This window comes from Pelobates fuscus, chromosome 3 (genome assembly GCF_036172605.1).
Source record: "Pelobates fuscus isolate aPelFus1 chromosome 3, aPelFus1.pri, whole genome shotgun sequence".
NCBI lineage: Eukaryota > Metazoa > Chordata > Amphibia > Anura > Pelobatidae > Pelobates > Pelobates fuscus.
Genome location: NC_086319.1, coordinates 147,587,513 through 147,604,957, shown reverse-complemented (window position 1 = coordinate 147,604,957; position 17,445 = coordinate 147,587,513). Strand labels below are relative to the sequence as shown.

The 17,445-nt window shown below is 40.5% G+C and overlaps 1 protein-coding gene across 1 annotated transcript in view; it reads right to left on the bottom strand.

Annotated features, from left to right (window-relative positions):
* LOC134602545 (A disintegrin and metalloproteinase with thrombospondin motifs 2-like) overlaps window positions 1–17,445 on the bottom strand; it is a 571,473-nt gene that overhangs the window by 168,126 nt on the left and 385,902 nt on the right. The window contains exon 9 of the mRNA XM_063447513.1: window positions 603–735. Within this exon, the coding sequence (XP_063303583.1) occupies window positions 603–735 (133 nt within the window). The remainder of the gene's footprint in view (window positions 1–602; window positions 736–17,445) is intronic.

The window sequence follows — 17,445 nt, the reverse complement described above, 5'->3', positions numbered from 1 at the left end:
GGCACAGAGCACACACACACAATAAAAAACAAAAAAACTGTTTTACGTAGCCACTTACATTAAATATCTTTGTAAACAAATATGGGGATTCAGTTCCACCATATGGCCATATTGTGTTAAGCCCACCACCAAGGAACAGTACTCCAATAGTGTAATTAGTATAGAACCATCCGATATTGGGGTACTGTGATGTAGTGGTAGGCTTAACACTATATGGACATATGGTGTAAATGAATCCCCAAAGATGGGTGATTTTAAGTAGCCTTATTAGAGGGGCAAAGGTTTAAAAATAATATCAGGAAGTATTACTTTACTGAGAGGGTTGTGGATGCATGGAATAGCCTTCCAGCTGAAGTGGTAGAGGTTAACACAGTAAAGGAGTTTAAGCATGCGTGGGATAGGCATAAGGCTATCCTAACTATAAGATAAGGCCAGGGACTAATGAAAGTATTTTTGTGTGTATGCGCTGTTCCTTTAACTGCATTTTCTAAGTTAATCATAAGGAAAAGGAGCATTTCACAAGATGTTTCTGCAGAAAATATTTTTACTCCTCGTTCCAAGAAAATTAAGATAGCCAAATTACATTCTGTACTAAAACTTACAGCGGTGCACATCATGTAGCCCAAGCCGAAATCAAAACGGCATTGCTCATTCATAGAGTAATGAATCCCAGGGAGCTGAGGAAGGGAAGGCCAGTCATGTGCAAATGGATCATCTCGTAAGCAATCATATGAACTGTAAATAAAAATAAAAATTTAGAGCGACAGTAATACTTTATTTTTGGCTTATATAATCAGGTTATATAATATAAATTATGGTAGTGCATAGATTTAAGGTGTTAATTAATGTTATGCAAATAGTGAGATATTGTGTTCTCTTTTAAGAGAAGTGGCTGCTTTGTCAATTTTGGCAGCAGTCACCCAGAAAACAAAGAAAACATGCGAAGAACCCCTCCACCAATTTTTGGCAGACATTAGGATAAGTCTCCCTATTACAGCTGCTTACTAGAGGGAAGAGCAGCTGGTGGAAAGTATCTTGCTGAGCCAGGCAACAAAGAAGCTCTCTGTTCTGCTGTTTGTTCTCCACCCCTTGCTGAGCTTTCTTCCTGTAAACAATTTTTTTTTTCATTTGAACCTTGACAGAAGCACCACAAGTAATCACAATTCAGGTAACTGGTGGTTCCAAATTAGGGATTGACAGATTATTGGTTTGGTCGATATAATCGGCTGATATTCTGCATTTTGGAAATTATCAGTGTAGGATAATAATGATACAGTTATTGCCGATAGGGCGGCACCTGAGACCCAGCGCATGCTTTCAGGAGCTGCCAAAAACAGAACATAGCTTGTGTTGGGTTTAAGCTGACCCCTCCTCAATGTAAGTGGTATCAGGAGCGGACCACCCCCCTCCATCCACACTCCCCTCCTGTTAGTACATCACTGGCAATATGCACAATGTACAACACACTAGACGGTCAGGTAACTGCCAACCTCTGATCAACAGAATATTGTAATAATGGTACCAGTTATCAATCCAAAAGGCCAACAATAATCGACTCTTAAAATGTGATATCTGTCGATCCCTAGTTCCAGTCAGAGGGGTAACAAGGTTACATGGCACCCTAGGCAGAAAAGTATTTTGGTGACCCTGCCGCCAAACTGTAAAGAAAATTGGGGTCTCCATCCTCACCAACCTGAACCACCTGAGAGCCACCGGGCATTATATGCTGTTTTACAAGCTAAGCTATGAAAGAAGATATATTACAGATAGCCAGGGAGGCTGGGGATATTGCATACCAACAGAACCAACTGCAGCTGTATCCAGACCTCAGCCCAGCTACCCTAGGGTACCGCAGATCCCTCTTACCCCTGACGCGTGCTCTAGCTTCCCAGAAGCTCTACTATCGCTGGCTTTTCCCTACAGGTCTTTTTGTATTTACACCAGAGGGCCCTGATCAAAAGACCACACCGACACTGCGAAGATCCTGTAAATGCCGAACATAACCTTGAAATTGCCAGATCCCATGGATTTTTATAAACCTATAGTGCCCAACCATATTTACTCCGACCACAGCTATAGAGCAAAACACCATGCACCCAATGGACGGAGGGAAAAAGGGAGGAGAGAAGGGGTCAACTGGGTGAGGGGTGACTGCTACCACAGCCACCAAACCAACTGACACGGGGACCAATGCCTATGTGCTATGTGTGACAGATCACTCAGTGGGGTACAGGAGAAGCTGGGCTGGGGAGTCACTAGGATGGAAGATGATCTTTTACACATATGTCGAGCCTTCCAAGAGACAGAGAGCGGTACAGTTTAATATAAAATGTTCATAATTTTGATATATGTTGTTTTAGTCAATTCTTCCCCTACCCCTCCTTCAACCTATTTTAGGAAAATACAAGACAGGCTCAGGGGGAGCCCGAGGAAGTGTTCTCTTGTGTGAAGAGTTTAATTCTTGATCCTCTGACACAGAGGATTTCTAAGACTCTGCCCCCAAACTACCTGGGAACCTTAAATCTCTTCACGCTGTATGATATTATTGATGGCCATGGTGTCATATTAAATGGGGGCGGACCGTATCTACTGACTGGTTTGGACCATGGTCTTTGCATTTCCCGATACCTATACCTACTCCAACATTTGTTGCACCTGTACATACTTTATTTGATCTCACCCCCCCATCTTTTTCTTCAGCTTTTTCTCTTGTTGCCCCTGCCCATCCTTCCCCTACCGCCCACCTCCTCCACCTTCTTCACATAACGCCCACAGTCATGTACACCTCCATGAGGATGACCTCCAACATGACATACAGGAGAGCGGGTATTTTTTAAAATTCTTTATTTTTGGCTGACAGGGTGGTACATAAGTATACTTTACACATAGTTTCAGTAATACAATGGTGTTACAGTGTAGTCAATATCATACAGCATAGTGAACAATGATTCATTAGAAAAATAAATATATGTTGAAAATAATTATTTTTGTCTAAACCTCAAAGCTCCTCTGCAGCACCCCAATCAGGTATTTTATGTTAAGTAAGAATATATGTAGAATGTCTCCTTGTCTCTTCTTGCTATCCTTTGGAATTCTGCATTCAGTTGGACAATTTTTTTCTGATCTCCTTTACCTCTCACTTTCTTTCTTTCCTGGGCTATTTTTAAAGCCTCATCAGATAGTCTTCCTAGATTTCTTTCTTTTGGGGATATTTTTTCTTGCGATTTCCTGGATAATATTGCAAACTTCAGTGCAAAGTTCTTTAGGCCATGTCTAGTCCCTCATATCTATTCTTTACTTCCACCACATATTCACAAGGGATATATTTTATGTCGTATTTGATTGGTCTGGTTTCTTCAGTTTAATTCTGAACTTTGCAATGAGAAACTCATGGTCCGAGCCACAGTCAGCTCCAGGTCTTGTTTTTGCTGACTGTATAGAGATTCTCCATCTTTGGCTGCAAAGTATATAGTCAAGATCAGGAAAGAGGTTCAGCACTGATCAAAAAACAGGGAATATGACAACAAGGCAGCACACCTATAGAAAAGGGGAATCCCCTCTGAACCCCTTAGAATACAATAGGCGTTTCGCAACAATAGGCTTCATCAAGTAGAAACGTATAAGAAAGAAAACAGACCTAACATATAGCACTTATATAAGAAACATGAGATTACACAAATAAATTAAAATTCCCGCAAAAATGACGTCACCAGCGTCATGGGAGGGAATGTAATACAATTAAAATGTAAAAAGTTATAAAAGACATAATGAAGATATATTAAGATATGATGTAAAATGAGGAACATTCTTTATAAAAAGAAATTGGAAAACGAGGCTTTGCAGTGTCCTAAAAAGAAATGTTATAATTCATATATTTTATGACACTGCAAAGCCTATTGTGGCGAAACACGTATAAAAGATTTTTTATATAATCTAAGTGTTATTAAAGGAATATTTGGCTATTATACATTTGGTTGCCACATTCTTCTTTCCACTATAGAATTATATTATTATTTGTTATTTTATTATTTGAAAGTTTATTTTATTCAGACCTAACTACTACTGCCTTTTTGTTCATATTGAAGTACCAAGAATCCTAAGGTGGGGATTATACCACCCATACGCCAGCCACCGAGCAGTACGTCTGCTCCATATACCGTGAGTATATTTTATTTTTGTTTCAACATTTTATCAACTATACAGTGAGCACTATATATTTTATCCTTTTATCCCGAGTTGGACTACTCCACCAAATTATTCTACTAAAGAACAAAAGCGGAGCACCATATATCCTTGAGTGGGGATTATTCCACTTCCTGCCATTCATATCAGAGCTGGATTTAAGCTCTGAATATTGTGAGTAGTTCTACTATTATCTAAACAATATTATTTATTGTTCATACTACACCATTGGAGTTTTCTTTTACTTCTGTTTTTTCCACATATCCATTTTCAAGTTGCGGACATACATCTGGGACTTTACATACCATTTTATGTACTGCTAGGACCACCACCTGCATATTTGGACTATTTATATTCGGACTATTAGGTACCACTGCTATTACTCTCTAGTATTTTTTAACATTTTTTATTTTATTTTCCACTTGTTTTAGGCGCACCCTTATTCCTTCTCCTCTTTCCAAAGTATATAGTCAATCTGATTTCTATATGGTCCATCTGGTGATGTCCATGTGTAGAGTCTCGGAGGCTGTTGGAAGAGGGTGTTTGCTATGACCAGATAATTATCCTGACAGAATTCTTCTAATCTCTGACCTGCTTCATTTTGAACTCCAAGGCCAAACCTGCCAGTTATTCCAGGTGTCTTTTGGGTCCCTACTTTAGCATTCCAGTCTCCTATGAGAATAGTAACATCTTTTCTTGGTGTTATATCTATCATATGTTGAATATCTTCATAGAACCGGACAATTTCAGCCTCTTCAGCATCCATGGTTGGAGCATAAACTTGGATCACTGTGATGTTAAATGGCTTGCCTTTAATTCAAATTGAAATCATTCTGTCATTTATTGGGTTGTAGCCGAGCAATGCTTTGCCCACTCAATGATTTACTATGATGGCTACTCCATTTCTTCTGTGGGATTCTTGACCACGGTGGAAGATGTGATGGTTGTCTGATGTGAAATGCCCCATTCCAGTCCATTTGAGTTCACTAATTCCCAAGATATAGATGTTTAACCTTGTCATCTCATGTTTGATCACATCCAATTTGCCTTGGTTCAAAGTTCTAACATTCCAGGTTCCTATGTTAAGTTGTTCTTTGCAGCAGCAGACTTTCCTTTCCCCTCCAAACACATCAACAGTTGGGTGTCCTCTCGGCTTTGGCCCAACCACTTAATTAGATCTGGTGCTACTGTCAGGATTACAAGTTGATCCAGCACGTAGAACCACACCTAGCACTAAAAGATAATATCTTACCGGGCCTTAGAATGGCCAGACTTAACGTACCAGAGAACAGTCAAAATACTTGCCGAGGTCGGGGACACAGAATGAGACACAATGATGAGAGAAAGCTAAAAGTCAGGGATACAAGAATATAGGGAAGTCAAACGAAGCCAAAGTCAATACCCAGAAAATTAACGCTCAGAAACACACTCTCGGACAACCACTAGGGAAACCACGGCAGGGCAAAGAGGAGAAGTAGAAATTAGCTTAAATAAGCCCTTTAGAAATATGATTGGCCGAAATCGGCCTTTGACCCCAGAACGTGCGTGCGCGTCTCCCGCGTGACGTCACACGCACGCCAACATCTTCATTACCGTGGGCGGATGTGGGGAAATAATTTGGCGTGGATTTGCAGTGGCTGGCATCCATCAACATGTTGCAGGAGTCAGGTACACTGCAAGGTGAGGATGAATATGTTACAGCTACTCGTACTCGTCCTCTGCTCTTCCTCAATAATGTGTAGGCACCTTCTGACCTGAGGGGCTCATCTTCCAGTGCCATGTCGTTATGTCTCTGGTTGTGCTTGTCCATATAGTTATCATAGCAAAGTTACTGGAGTGGGTTGCTAGTTCCTTCTCCAGTGGACTGTGATTTGTCTGACTTCTCTGCTATGACCTGCCCATCTTGGGTGCCCCTACATGGTATAGCTCACAGCTTTATTGAAGTACACAAGCCCCTTCACCAAGGCAATGTAAAGAGATAGAAGAAGATAACAGAATGGGAAAGTCAAGAGATCTACTCAAGAAAATTGGGGATCTAAAAGTTACCTTTCATGCCAAAGTGGATGTGATAAAAGACAAAAATGGCAGGGACTTAACAGAAGAAGATCAGATAAAGAAGAGATGGCAGGAATACACTGAAGATCTATACAGGAAGGATCTTAACAGCAGTGATGACCTCAATAGTTGGTCCAATGAGATGGAACCAGAAATCTTGGAGAGCGAAGTGAGATGGACCCTAGGATGCCTTGCAAATAACAAGACTGCAGGAGTTGATGAAATCCCAATTTAACTATTCAAAATTCTGCAAGATGATGCTGTGAAATCTCTGCTTGCCTTTTGCCAACAAATTTGGAAAACTCAACAGTGGCCAAAAGACTAGAAAAGGTCAGTCTACATCCCAATCCCCAAAAAAGGGGATGCTCCAATTATCGAACAATTACACTAATTTCACATGCCAGCAAGGTAATGCTTAAGATCCTACAAGCCCGACTCAAACAATATATGGACTGGGAATTACCAGATGTGGAAGCTGGGTACCGCAGAGGACAAGGCACAAGAGATCAAATTGCCAATGTACGATGGATAATAGAGAAAGCCAGAGAGTTCCAGAAAAACATCTACTTCTGCTTCATAGACTATTCTAAATCCTTTGACTGTGTGGATCAAGACAACATGTGGCAAGTTCTTAAAGAGATGGCAGTACCAGATTATCTCATCCGTCTCCTGAGGAATCTGTATGTGGACCAAGAAGCCACAGTCAGGACCGAACATGGGACAACAGAATGGTTTAAGATCAGGAAAGGAGTGCGACAAGTACATTGTCACCTTATTTATTCAACTTATATACGGAATACATAATGCGTAAGCCTGGGCTGGGTGAATCCAAAGCTGGAATTAATATTGCTGGAAGAAATATCAACAACCTCAGATACGCGGATGATACAACTCTGATGGCTGAAAGTTAGGAAGAACTAAAGGACCTGTTGATGAGGGTAAAAGAAGAGAGTGCAAAGCTGGTTTGCTGCTTAACGTTAAAAATACTATGATCATGGCAAACAGCAATCTTAGTTCCTGGCAAATAGATGGGGAAGAAGTGGAGGCAGTGACATATTTTATTTTCCTGGGATCCAAAATCTCCTCAGATGGTGACTGTAGTCATGAAATTAAAAGACATTTGCTTCTGGGGAGGAGAGCTATGGCAAGCTTGGACAAGCTGGTAAATATATTACACTATGAACAAAGGTCCGCATAGTCAGAACTATGGTATTCCCAGTAGTAACATATGGATGTGAGAGCTGGACTATAAAGAATGCTGAGCATCGTAGAATTGATGCCTTTGAACTATGGTGTTGGCGAAAACTGTTTAGAATCCCTTGGATCCAATAAATCCATACTACAGGAAATCAAGACAAACTGTTCACTGGAAGCAATGATCATGAGGCTGATGCTCAAATATTTTGGCCATATAATGAAAAGGCAGGATTCTCTAGAGAAGACTCTTATGTTGGGAAAGATTGAAGGCACACGAAGAAGGGGACGACAGAGACGGATAGATGAAGTCACTGAAGCCATGAAAATTAAGTGTTTGGAGCTCAGAAAGGGAGTGACTGACAGATGTACCTGGCATGCTATGGTCCATATGGTCACGGAGAGTCGGACACGACTGAACAACTAAACAACAACAACAAGAATATATGTGAAAAAGATGTAGATAAAGATAAGGATGGAGGGAAAGATAAGACGAAGGTTCTCTGCAGCTTCGTCCATAGACGTTATTTTACAAGAAGGAAGCTCTGATGTGGTGTATTTTCAGAACATTTGTATGTATATCTTATTGTCAAAACATTGACTATAGGTGCTATAACAACATGAGTCTATGGGTTTGATAACAATTTAAAGGCATCAGAGGGGAGCCCAATGAGAGAAATCAGACTTAGGTAGAAAAAAGATAGAGAAGAAAAAAGGAATATAGCAGATAATATCCGGTTGCTGTTAAGGCGTAAAGTCGTGAGCAGTCACTTCTAGAAGAGAGAGGTGGGGAAGGAGAAATTAAAGGGGGTTTCAGTGGTCAGAATCCAGAGGACTCCCATATCCTAACAAGTAAACATCCAGTCTATATACAAAACTCACTCTCAGTCGATGGTTCCCAAATCTTTTCAAATTTATGGAGTGAGTTCCTCACTTGTGTGGTCAATTTATCCATAAGGCAGTTGTCTTTTGTCTTGTCTATTACAATAGTCATAGAGTGAGTGTTGTTTAAGCCAATCACATGCTATAGGCTGCTAAGGTAACTTAGTGGAGAAGTTTTTGTTCCGTCCTAGTCCACCCCTCTAGCACTTTGTTCAATAAACAAACCCATGGTCTGCGTTGGAAAATCCGTTCCTGGATATCTCCCCCAAAAATTGGGTTTTGATGGGATTTCCACCACATATGAAGATACATGCCTCGGAGGCCACAGCATCCGCAGCACACGTCGGTTGGGGCCTGTTTTATTCAATACAGTTTCATCGGTGTAGTATACCAAAAAAACATGGTCTTAAAGAAGTGCTCCTGTAACCCGACACAGATTGAAGATGTGGCACTCGCTTCTCATATATCCTGCCATTCAATACTCTCTAGTTCTTCTCATAGGTCTGTCCCCCATTGTAAGATATAAGACATTTGTTCCCATTCTGATGTTTCTGTGCAGAGGTGAGCGTAAAGGAGGGTTATAAGACCCTTCTTTGGCGGATCACTGAGGCACATCCTCTAATAAAAGGATATGGCAGTGCTAGCCGCCTCCATGACATGCATCTTTTTTTGCAAAATATTTGATCTGTAAGTATTGGAAAAAGTCCACTGGTGTAAGAGCTTGTCTGGTTTCTAGAACATTAACGGAAATCATCTGCCCTCTTTCAAATAAATAGACTATCCTCTGGAGGCCCGCAGCTTCTATATTTTGGAAGTCCTGAGCTGACATTCCCAGAGGGAACACTCGATTCCGTAATAGCCGGGTGAGTGGGGAGGGGGTTGAGGACAATTTAAATCTATAAGCCAATAAATCCCAAAAGCAGAGGGAGTTGAGTATGGTCGGACAGGTGGACCACAATATTTCTCTATTTTCCTTAAGGATGCACATGAAAAACTGGGTATAGTCTTCCCCCATCCATAATGACTCCAGGTCAACCTATTTCCTTACATCTAATGGGACATGCCACATTGCAATTTGGGTTGTGCTGCCATGTAGTAATAATAGAGATTTGGTAGCCCCAGACCCCGCCTGGCTTTTGGGCGGTAAAAGGTATTTCTGGAGAGCCTATGTCTCTTGTTTTGCTATATGAATGATCCTGTAGCTTTCTGCAAAGGAGCTAAGTCTGTCTTCGTTAAAGGAATGGGTAAAGTTTGAAACAGAAATAATATACGCGGCAGTATGTTCATCTTCACGGAGTGTATGCGGCCAATCCATGAGATCGGTTTATCCGTCCAGGTTTCCATGATCCTAATTAAAGATTTCAATAATGAAGTATAGTTCATCCTGAACAGTTTAGGAGAGTGGATATTAACCTGCTTTCAATCAATGCCAGCTGCCTTTACAAATCTGAGAAAAGATCACAAGCCCTGAGGCATTTTCATGCCCAGATATCTCCTATTGTGTTTATCCAGGAAACTCACTTCCACAAAGACCAGATCCCCAGATTCACTGACCACCACTACACACAATGCTTCTTGAGTAACAACCCAGATGGAAAGTCTAAAAACACAGTGATCTTGATGCACAAATCCCTCCACACTGATCAATATATATATATATATATACATATATATATATATATATATATATGTTAACAAGCATCAACATAGTCGATTCTCACGATCGGTTCTTAAAAGCAATAGAGGGATTTGAAGAGGGGTGCATAGTGCTAGGGACCGACCTTAGTCCTAGAGACACAACATGACACATCTTCTGGCACCTCATCCATTCCCCAACATGTCCTCCTCATTATCCAAAAATGGCTACGCGACCACAGACTGGTTGACTGCTGGAGGGTAATGAATGAAGACACAAAAGATTTCACAAATAAATCAATCCCAAACCAAACATATTCTAGGTTAGATTATTTCTTTCTCCCTCACAATCACCACGCATACAAATCGGGACAACGACTTGGTCAGATCACGCTCCACTTCTTTTGATCCTGACCTCCCCACAATATAGACCGACCATACTCAACTGGTGACTAAATGAATCCCTCTTAATAGGCCAGGAGGTTCACACGCATCTCACAAAATACTTCTCTGAAAATTACATGGGCGACATCACCACAATGCTCCAATAGTGCACACTACGGGGGTTTCTTATAGCCAAAAGCTCAGCGGTCGGTCAAAAAGGAATGTGCAGCACAATTCACCCACTTAATCCAATAAATACATCAGGTAAAGACTCTACACAATCAGGACTCTAGGCAGACAGATTGACAGTTCTACGGAGAGAGCTCTTGGTCCTAATGACTTGATCTTACCAAAGAGCTTTCACCCACACCAAAACATTCTTTTATGCCAATGCCAACAAGTGCAGCTCATTGTTGGCCGTATGATTGCCAAAAAAAAAGGTCATACTCATACATTGCCAAGTTCCACACCAAAGGCAATCACCTGAAGCACTTACCAACAGAAATAGCAATGGCACTATGCACATTTTATACCGACCTATACTCACTTCCCAACCAAGAGACTGGCAAGACGGAACAACATCAGACAGAAATGATAGATGATTACTAGGAGAGACACTTACACACACACACCTTGCTAAAAAGGGAATCCAAACCCTGGATGACTCTCTCACTGCTGAAGAAGTGGCAGTGACAATAAAATCCACTAAAACAGGGAAAAGCCTTGGCCCTTGTAGCTTCCCTGTGAGGTATTATAAAAAGTAAGTATTTCCTAACAGCATTCAACACCATCAGAGATGGACATGGCCTCACTGCTAAGTCCTTGACCGCAAACATCACTCTGATCCCCAAAGAGGGCAAGGACACTGAGCAATTCGTGAACTACCGCCCTATTTTACTACTAAACTGTGACCTCTTTACTAAAATCCTTTCCTTAAGGCTCCAACAGTACCTACCGGACCTGATTCATGGAGACAAGTGCGATTTGTACCAAAGAGGGAGCACAAGATAATATGATTAGGACACTAGCTATACTTCATCAGGCACAGACAAAGTCCACGGACGGTGAGAAGGCCTTTGACAGGGTGGGATGGGACTTCTTATTCACAGTGCGGCAGTCACTGGGCATGGGACCTAACCTATTGAGCTGGATAAGAGCCCTCTACTCAACACTGACAACCAGACTCTGTGCCAATAGGGGAACTCACAGAACAGGTACCCATCCGCAATGCCACCACACAGGGCTGCCTGTTGTAGCCCTTGCTCTTTGTCCTTGTCCTAGAACTTCTCCTTAATACACAATCCTGGGATTAGGGGTGTGGCAGTAGGGAAGATGGAGCATCACATTGCTGAGTATGCAGATTATCTTTTATTTTTTGTGACTGACCCAACCCACTCCGTACTACATATCATAACTGAATTCAACACCTATTTTAAGAAAAACTACTCAAAATCAAATTTTAAGGAAAGCTACTCAAAATCCTCAATACTGCACATTGCTTTACACAAACAACAGGCTATACTACTCAAAAAACAATACCCTTTCCAGTGGACAGAGACTGCCCTAAAATATCTGGGTGTCTGGATAACACATGACCTCTCTCAGCTATACTAAGCCAATGTTTAATGGTTAATGTCACAGGTATGGAGGGAACTTGAGGAATGGTCATTGCTGCACATCTCTTGGTTCAGCAGGGTGGGAATGATCAAGATGAACCTCCTTACACAAGTCTTATACCTATTACAGGCCCTACAGATTTTTCATTCTGAATACCTTCTTTGCCTTGCTACGAACTCTGGTTTTGAGGTTCATTTGAAACACAGAAACATAGAATGTGACGGCAGAGAAAAACCATTCTGCCCATCTAGTCTGCCAAATTTCTAAATACTTCCATTAGTCCCTGGCTTTATCTGAAGTCTAGGATAGCCTAATGCCTATCCCACAGATGCTTAAACTCCTTTACTGTGTTAACCTCTACCAATTCAGCTGGAAGGATATTGCATGCATCCACTAACCTTTCAGTATAATAAAATAAAACGAACAATATGGTGAGAGCAAAATACATACACCAAGTGTAGATAATGAACTTGCAATATTAGCAACCAAAGCATTACCTTTTTAGACTAAGATGTTTTTATAGAATCAGACCAAATTAAAAGTAGAACTCATTTTAAGAAGGTGGACGTTAATAGTTTTATTGATTTACAAAGTTGCCATTTTAAACCTTGGCTTATTAACGTATCAAGAGGCCAGTTCCTCCGATTAAGGAGGAACGGCACGGATTCTAATGATTACAAAAACCAATCATCCAAATTGGTACAACAATTCATAGATAAAGGGTTTGACCGAATCTCTACCAAAAACATTAGAGATGAAATAGGTAGAAAAGATAGAAGCCAACTTCTGGAATATAAACATAAAGAGAAAAAAAAAAGGATGAGTCCATTCCCTTGATTTTGAATTTTAGTACAAATAACAAATCTTTGTGTAATGTTTTTTTTAAAAAAAAAACTGGCACGTGTTAAAAGAAGATAAAGATCTTTTACCCTTTTTAGGTGATAACCCCCAATTTATTTTTAGAGGAGCTAGAAATTTTAGGCAGATTTTAACAAACAGCTTTTTAGATAAAGAAAAAAATAAAATATTTTTTTTAGAATGACAAATAGGCTTTTATTACTGTGGTGATTGCACTGGATGTAGATTAAGAAAAACTGCAAATAGGAGTATAAAAATTTCTCATCCAATAAAAACCCAGAGGAAGAGTATAAAATACACTCACTAATTACGTGCAATACAACCAATGTTATATATCTTTTAACTTGTCCGTGTGGTTACCAATATGTTGGCAAAACAATAAGGAAATTGAAAGTAAGAATAGGTGAACACATTAATAATAAAAAGAAAAAATTCATTAATCATAGTGTTTCTAAACATTTCTTAGAACAACATAATGGTAACCCAGAAGGTCTTATGTTTATAGGTATAGAAAAAATTAAGGTAAACTGGAGACGGGGTTGAAAATAAAAAGTATTTTAAGCACAGCCGAAATTAGGTGGATGTTTTACCTCAATACCCTAACTCCAGAAGTTCTTAATGTAGATTTTGAAATGACCTCTTTTTTATGATATAGCTTTTATGTGTTTTATAGATCATATAAAATGTGTTATTTATTAAATAGTCTTTTTAAATATATATATATATATATATATATATATATATATATATATATGTATTATATATAAATATTTTTATGTACATTATATAATTTTTATTGTCATTTAATTTTGACCCATTTTAATTATATATATTTCTTTCTTTTTCTCCCCTCCTTTTATATATTGGATGAAACTCTGTGTATGATATATATATACATTTTTCCTGAGTATATCATGCTATGTGTTGGTATAAGGTTCTATTATGGCATTGTATAAAGAAGATAGTATTTTATTATGTATGGATGTTTTTGTTTATTTGTTTTTTAATGCACATGTGCATTAAGAACATTAGGTAAAGCTAATACTTTTACCCGAAACCGGAAATTCATCAATGCAGAAGGGGACGTGACCGCTGACCCGGAAGTGCCCCTTGAACACGCGCCGTAACCGGAAACCGGAAATCAGGTGACCGAGAGTAACAACCAGAAACCGGAAGCGAACCGGCGAAGATAAATTAGCGCGCCTGTTTTGAAGATATTTAAACGTTAAGTTAATTATGACATTTAGCACTTTGATAAAGTCCATAGCAGTCGAAACGCGTTAGTGCAATTGTATTTGGGAGATTCCGTTTTATGCTGTAATTTATGCAAATAAAGATTTTATTCCTGCATTTATTTTCCACCTGGTGTTAATCCAAACTACACAAGAGAAACTTTCCAATGAACATCCTGATTTGTGTTTCAGCATTGTGGTCTCCAGATTATTGAAAAGGTGCTTGTAGTCTGAGTCACTCCTTACGGCTCAGCACCACGTGAGTGGGAGATTTTATATCTACTTTTATTCATTCATTATATACAGGCTATGCTATGTTCTGTATTTTATTTTTAGGACATATATTTAGAAAGTCCACAGATATGTGGTAAAATTGCATATTCTTCATTATCTACACTTGGTGTATGTATTTTGCTCTCACCATATTGTTTGTTTTATTTTGTTGTATGCTTTTTGTGTGATTTGGAGTGACTCACACCTGGTGATTTTGAGCATTTATTCAATTTTCCCTTTTTTCCACTGTGTTTTATATGTACTACCCTTTCAGTAAAGTAATACTTCCTGATATTATTTTTAAACCTTTGTCCCTCTAATTTAAGACTATGTCCTCTTGTTGTGGTAGTTTTTCTCCTTTTAAATATAGTCTGCTCCTTTACTGTGTTGATTCCCTTTATGTATTTAAATGTTTCTATCATATCCCCCCTGTCTAGTCTTTCCTTCAAGCTATACATGTTAAGATCCTTTAACCTTTCCTTGTATGTTTTATCCTGCAATCCATGAACCAGTTTAGTAGCCCTTCTCTGAACTGTCTCCAAAGTAACAGTGTCAAAAGCCTTACTGAAATCTAGGTAATCAATGTCTACTGCAACACCCTGATCTATTATTTTAGTTAACCAATCAAAAAAATCAATACGATTAGATAGACATGATCTCCCTGAAGTAAACACATCTTGTATCTGATCTTGAAATCCATGTGATTTTATATGTTCAACAATCCTATCCTTTAACATGGTTTCCATTACTTTCCCCACTACTGAAGTAAGGCTTACTGGCCTATAGTTATTATTATTATTATTATTATTATTATTATTATTGCCATTTATATAGCGCCAACATATTCTGTAGCGCTTTACAGTATTTTGAGAGGGGGGATGTAACAATAAATAGGACAATTACAAGAAAACTTACAGAAACAATAGGTTGAAGAGGACCCTGCTCAAATGAGCTTACAGACTATAGGAGGTGGGGTATTCGAAACAATAGGACAGGAAATATCAAGTAGAAGTGAAGCAGAGCTGGAGGAGAGAGCAAAGCACTGTCCCATAGGAGAGAGCAAGAGACAGGTATGTAAGGTAGAGATTACTCTGGGAGGCCATAAGCTTTCCTGAAGAGATGGGTTTTAAGGCACTTCTTAAATGATTGAAGACTAGGGGAGAGTCTGATGGCAGTAGGCAAGCTATTCCATAGGAGAGGAGCCGCCTGCGAGAGGTCCTGCAAGCGCAAGTTGGCCGTATGGGTGCGAGCAGCAGTCAGGAGGTGGTCACGGGCAGAGCGGAGGGTACGAGGAGGGGCATACCTATGGATCAGTGAAGAGATATAAGAGGGGCTAGAATTGTTCAGTGCTTTACATGTATGGGTTAGCACTTTGAATTTACTCCTATAGGATACAGGGAGCCAATGTAAGGACTGGCAGAGGGGTGAGGTGTGAGAGGATCGACTAGAGAGGAAAATCAGTCTAGCTGCAGCATTCATTACAGACTGTAGCGGGGCAATACGGCTTTTGGGGAGACCAATCAGGAGAGGGTTACAGTAATCCATGCAGGAAATTACTAGAGCATGGACAAGCTCCTTGGTAGCATCTAGCGTAAGAAAGGGGTGGATGCGGGCTATGTTTTTGAGTTGGAACCTACAGGACTTGGCAACAACCTGGATGTGAGACTCAAAGGTGAGACAAGAGTCAAGTATGACGCCAAGACAGCGCGCTTGCAGGGATGGACTTATGTGGATATCAATGACTTGAAGGGAGAGCGAGAGAGGAGGATCAGTATTACGAGGAGGAAAGACAAGGAGTTCAGTTTTAGAGAGGTTAAGTTTCAGAAAGCGTGGGGACATCCAGTCAGAGATGGAAGAAAGGCAAGCAGTGACACGTTGCAGGACGGCAGGGGAGAGGTCCGGGGAGGAGAGGTATATCTGAGTGTCATCAGCGTACAGGTGGTAGTGGAATCCAAAAGAGGCAATAAGTTTACCAAGAGAGGCAGTATAAAGAGAAAATAGAAGGGGACCAAGGACAGAGCCTTGGGGAACTCCAACCGAGACAGGACTAGGGGAGGAGGTATCCTTGGAAAAGGAGACACTGAATGAGCATTGGGAGAGATAGGAGGAAAACCAAGAGAGGACCAAGGTTTGAAGGAGGAGAGCATGATCTACGGCAGGGATGTCGAACATACGGCCCCCCAGATGTTGCTGAACTACAACTCCCATGATTCTTTCAATGAAACAGATAGCCAGGGAATCATGGGAGTTGTAGTTCAGCAACATCTGGGGGGCCGCATGTTCGACATCCCTGATCTATGGTGTCAAAGGCAGCAGAGAGGTCAAGGAGAATTAATATGGAGTAGTGACCTTTGGATTTAGCGGAGATTAGGTCATTAGTCACTTTGATAAGAGCAGTCTCAGTAGAGTGGAGAGGGCGGAAGCCAGACTGAAGAGGGTCAAGGAGAGAGTTGGAATTAAGGAAGTGAGACACACGGGTAAAGACAAGTCTTTCCAAAAGCTTTGATGAGAAAGGGAGCAGGGATATGGGACGATAGTTAGAGGGGGAGGATGGGTCAAGAGATGTTTTTTTTTCAGGACAGGTATTACAGTGGCATGTTTAAGGTCAGCAGGAACAGTGCCAGAAGAGAGAGAGCAGTTAAAGATGTGTGTTAGGGTAGGCACAAGACAAGGGGAGAGAGATCTGATGAGGTGAAATGGGACAGGATCGAGCGGGCAAGTGGTGGGGTGAGAGGAATGGAGAAGTGCAGCCACCTCTTGTTCAGTAGCCGGGGAGAAAGTCTGGAGGGTAGGGAAAGCATTATTTATGTGTGGTTGAGAAAGAGAACGGCAAGGAGGGGAGAATTGTTTCCTTAGCTGTTCAATCATGTTGGTAAAGTAGCATGCAAAGCTATCAGCTGTAAGGTTAGTTTGGGGGGTGGCCACAGCAGGGCGTAGAAGGGAATTAAAGGTGTCAAAGAGACGTCTGGGATTGCGGGAGCATTAACTAATGAGAGAGGAAAAGTATGACTGTTTGGCGAGGGCAAGGGCTGTGCTGTATGAAAGCAACATGAATCTATAATGGAGAAAGTCTGCCTGGGTGCAGGACTTCCTCCAGGAGCGTTCAGCACAACGGGAGCAACTCTGCAGATAG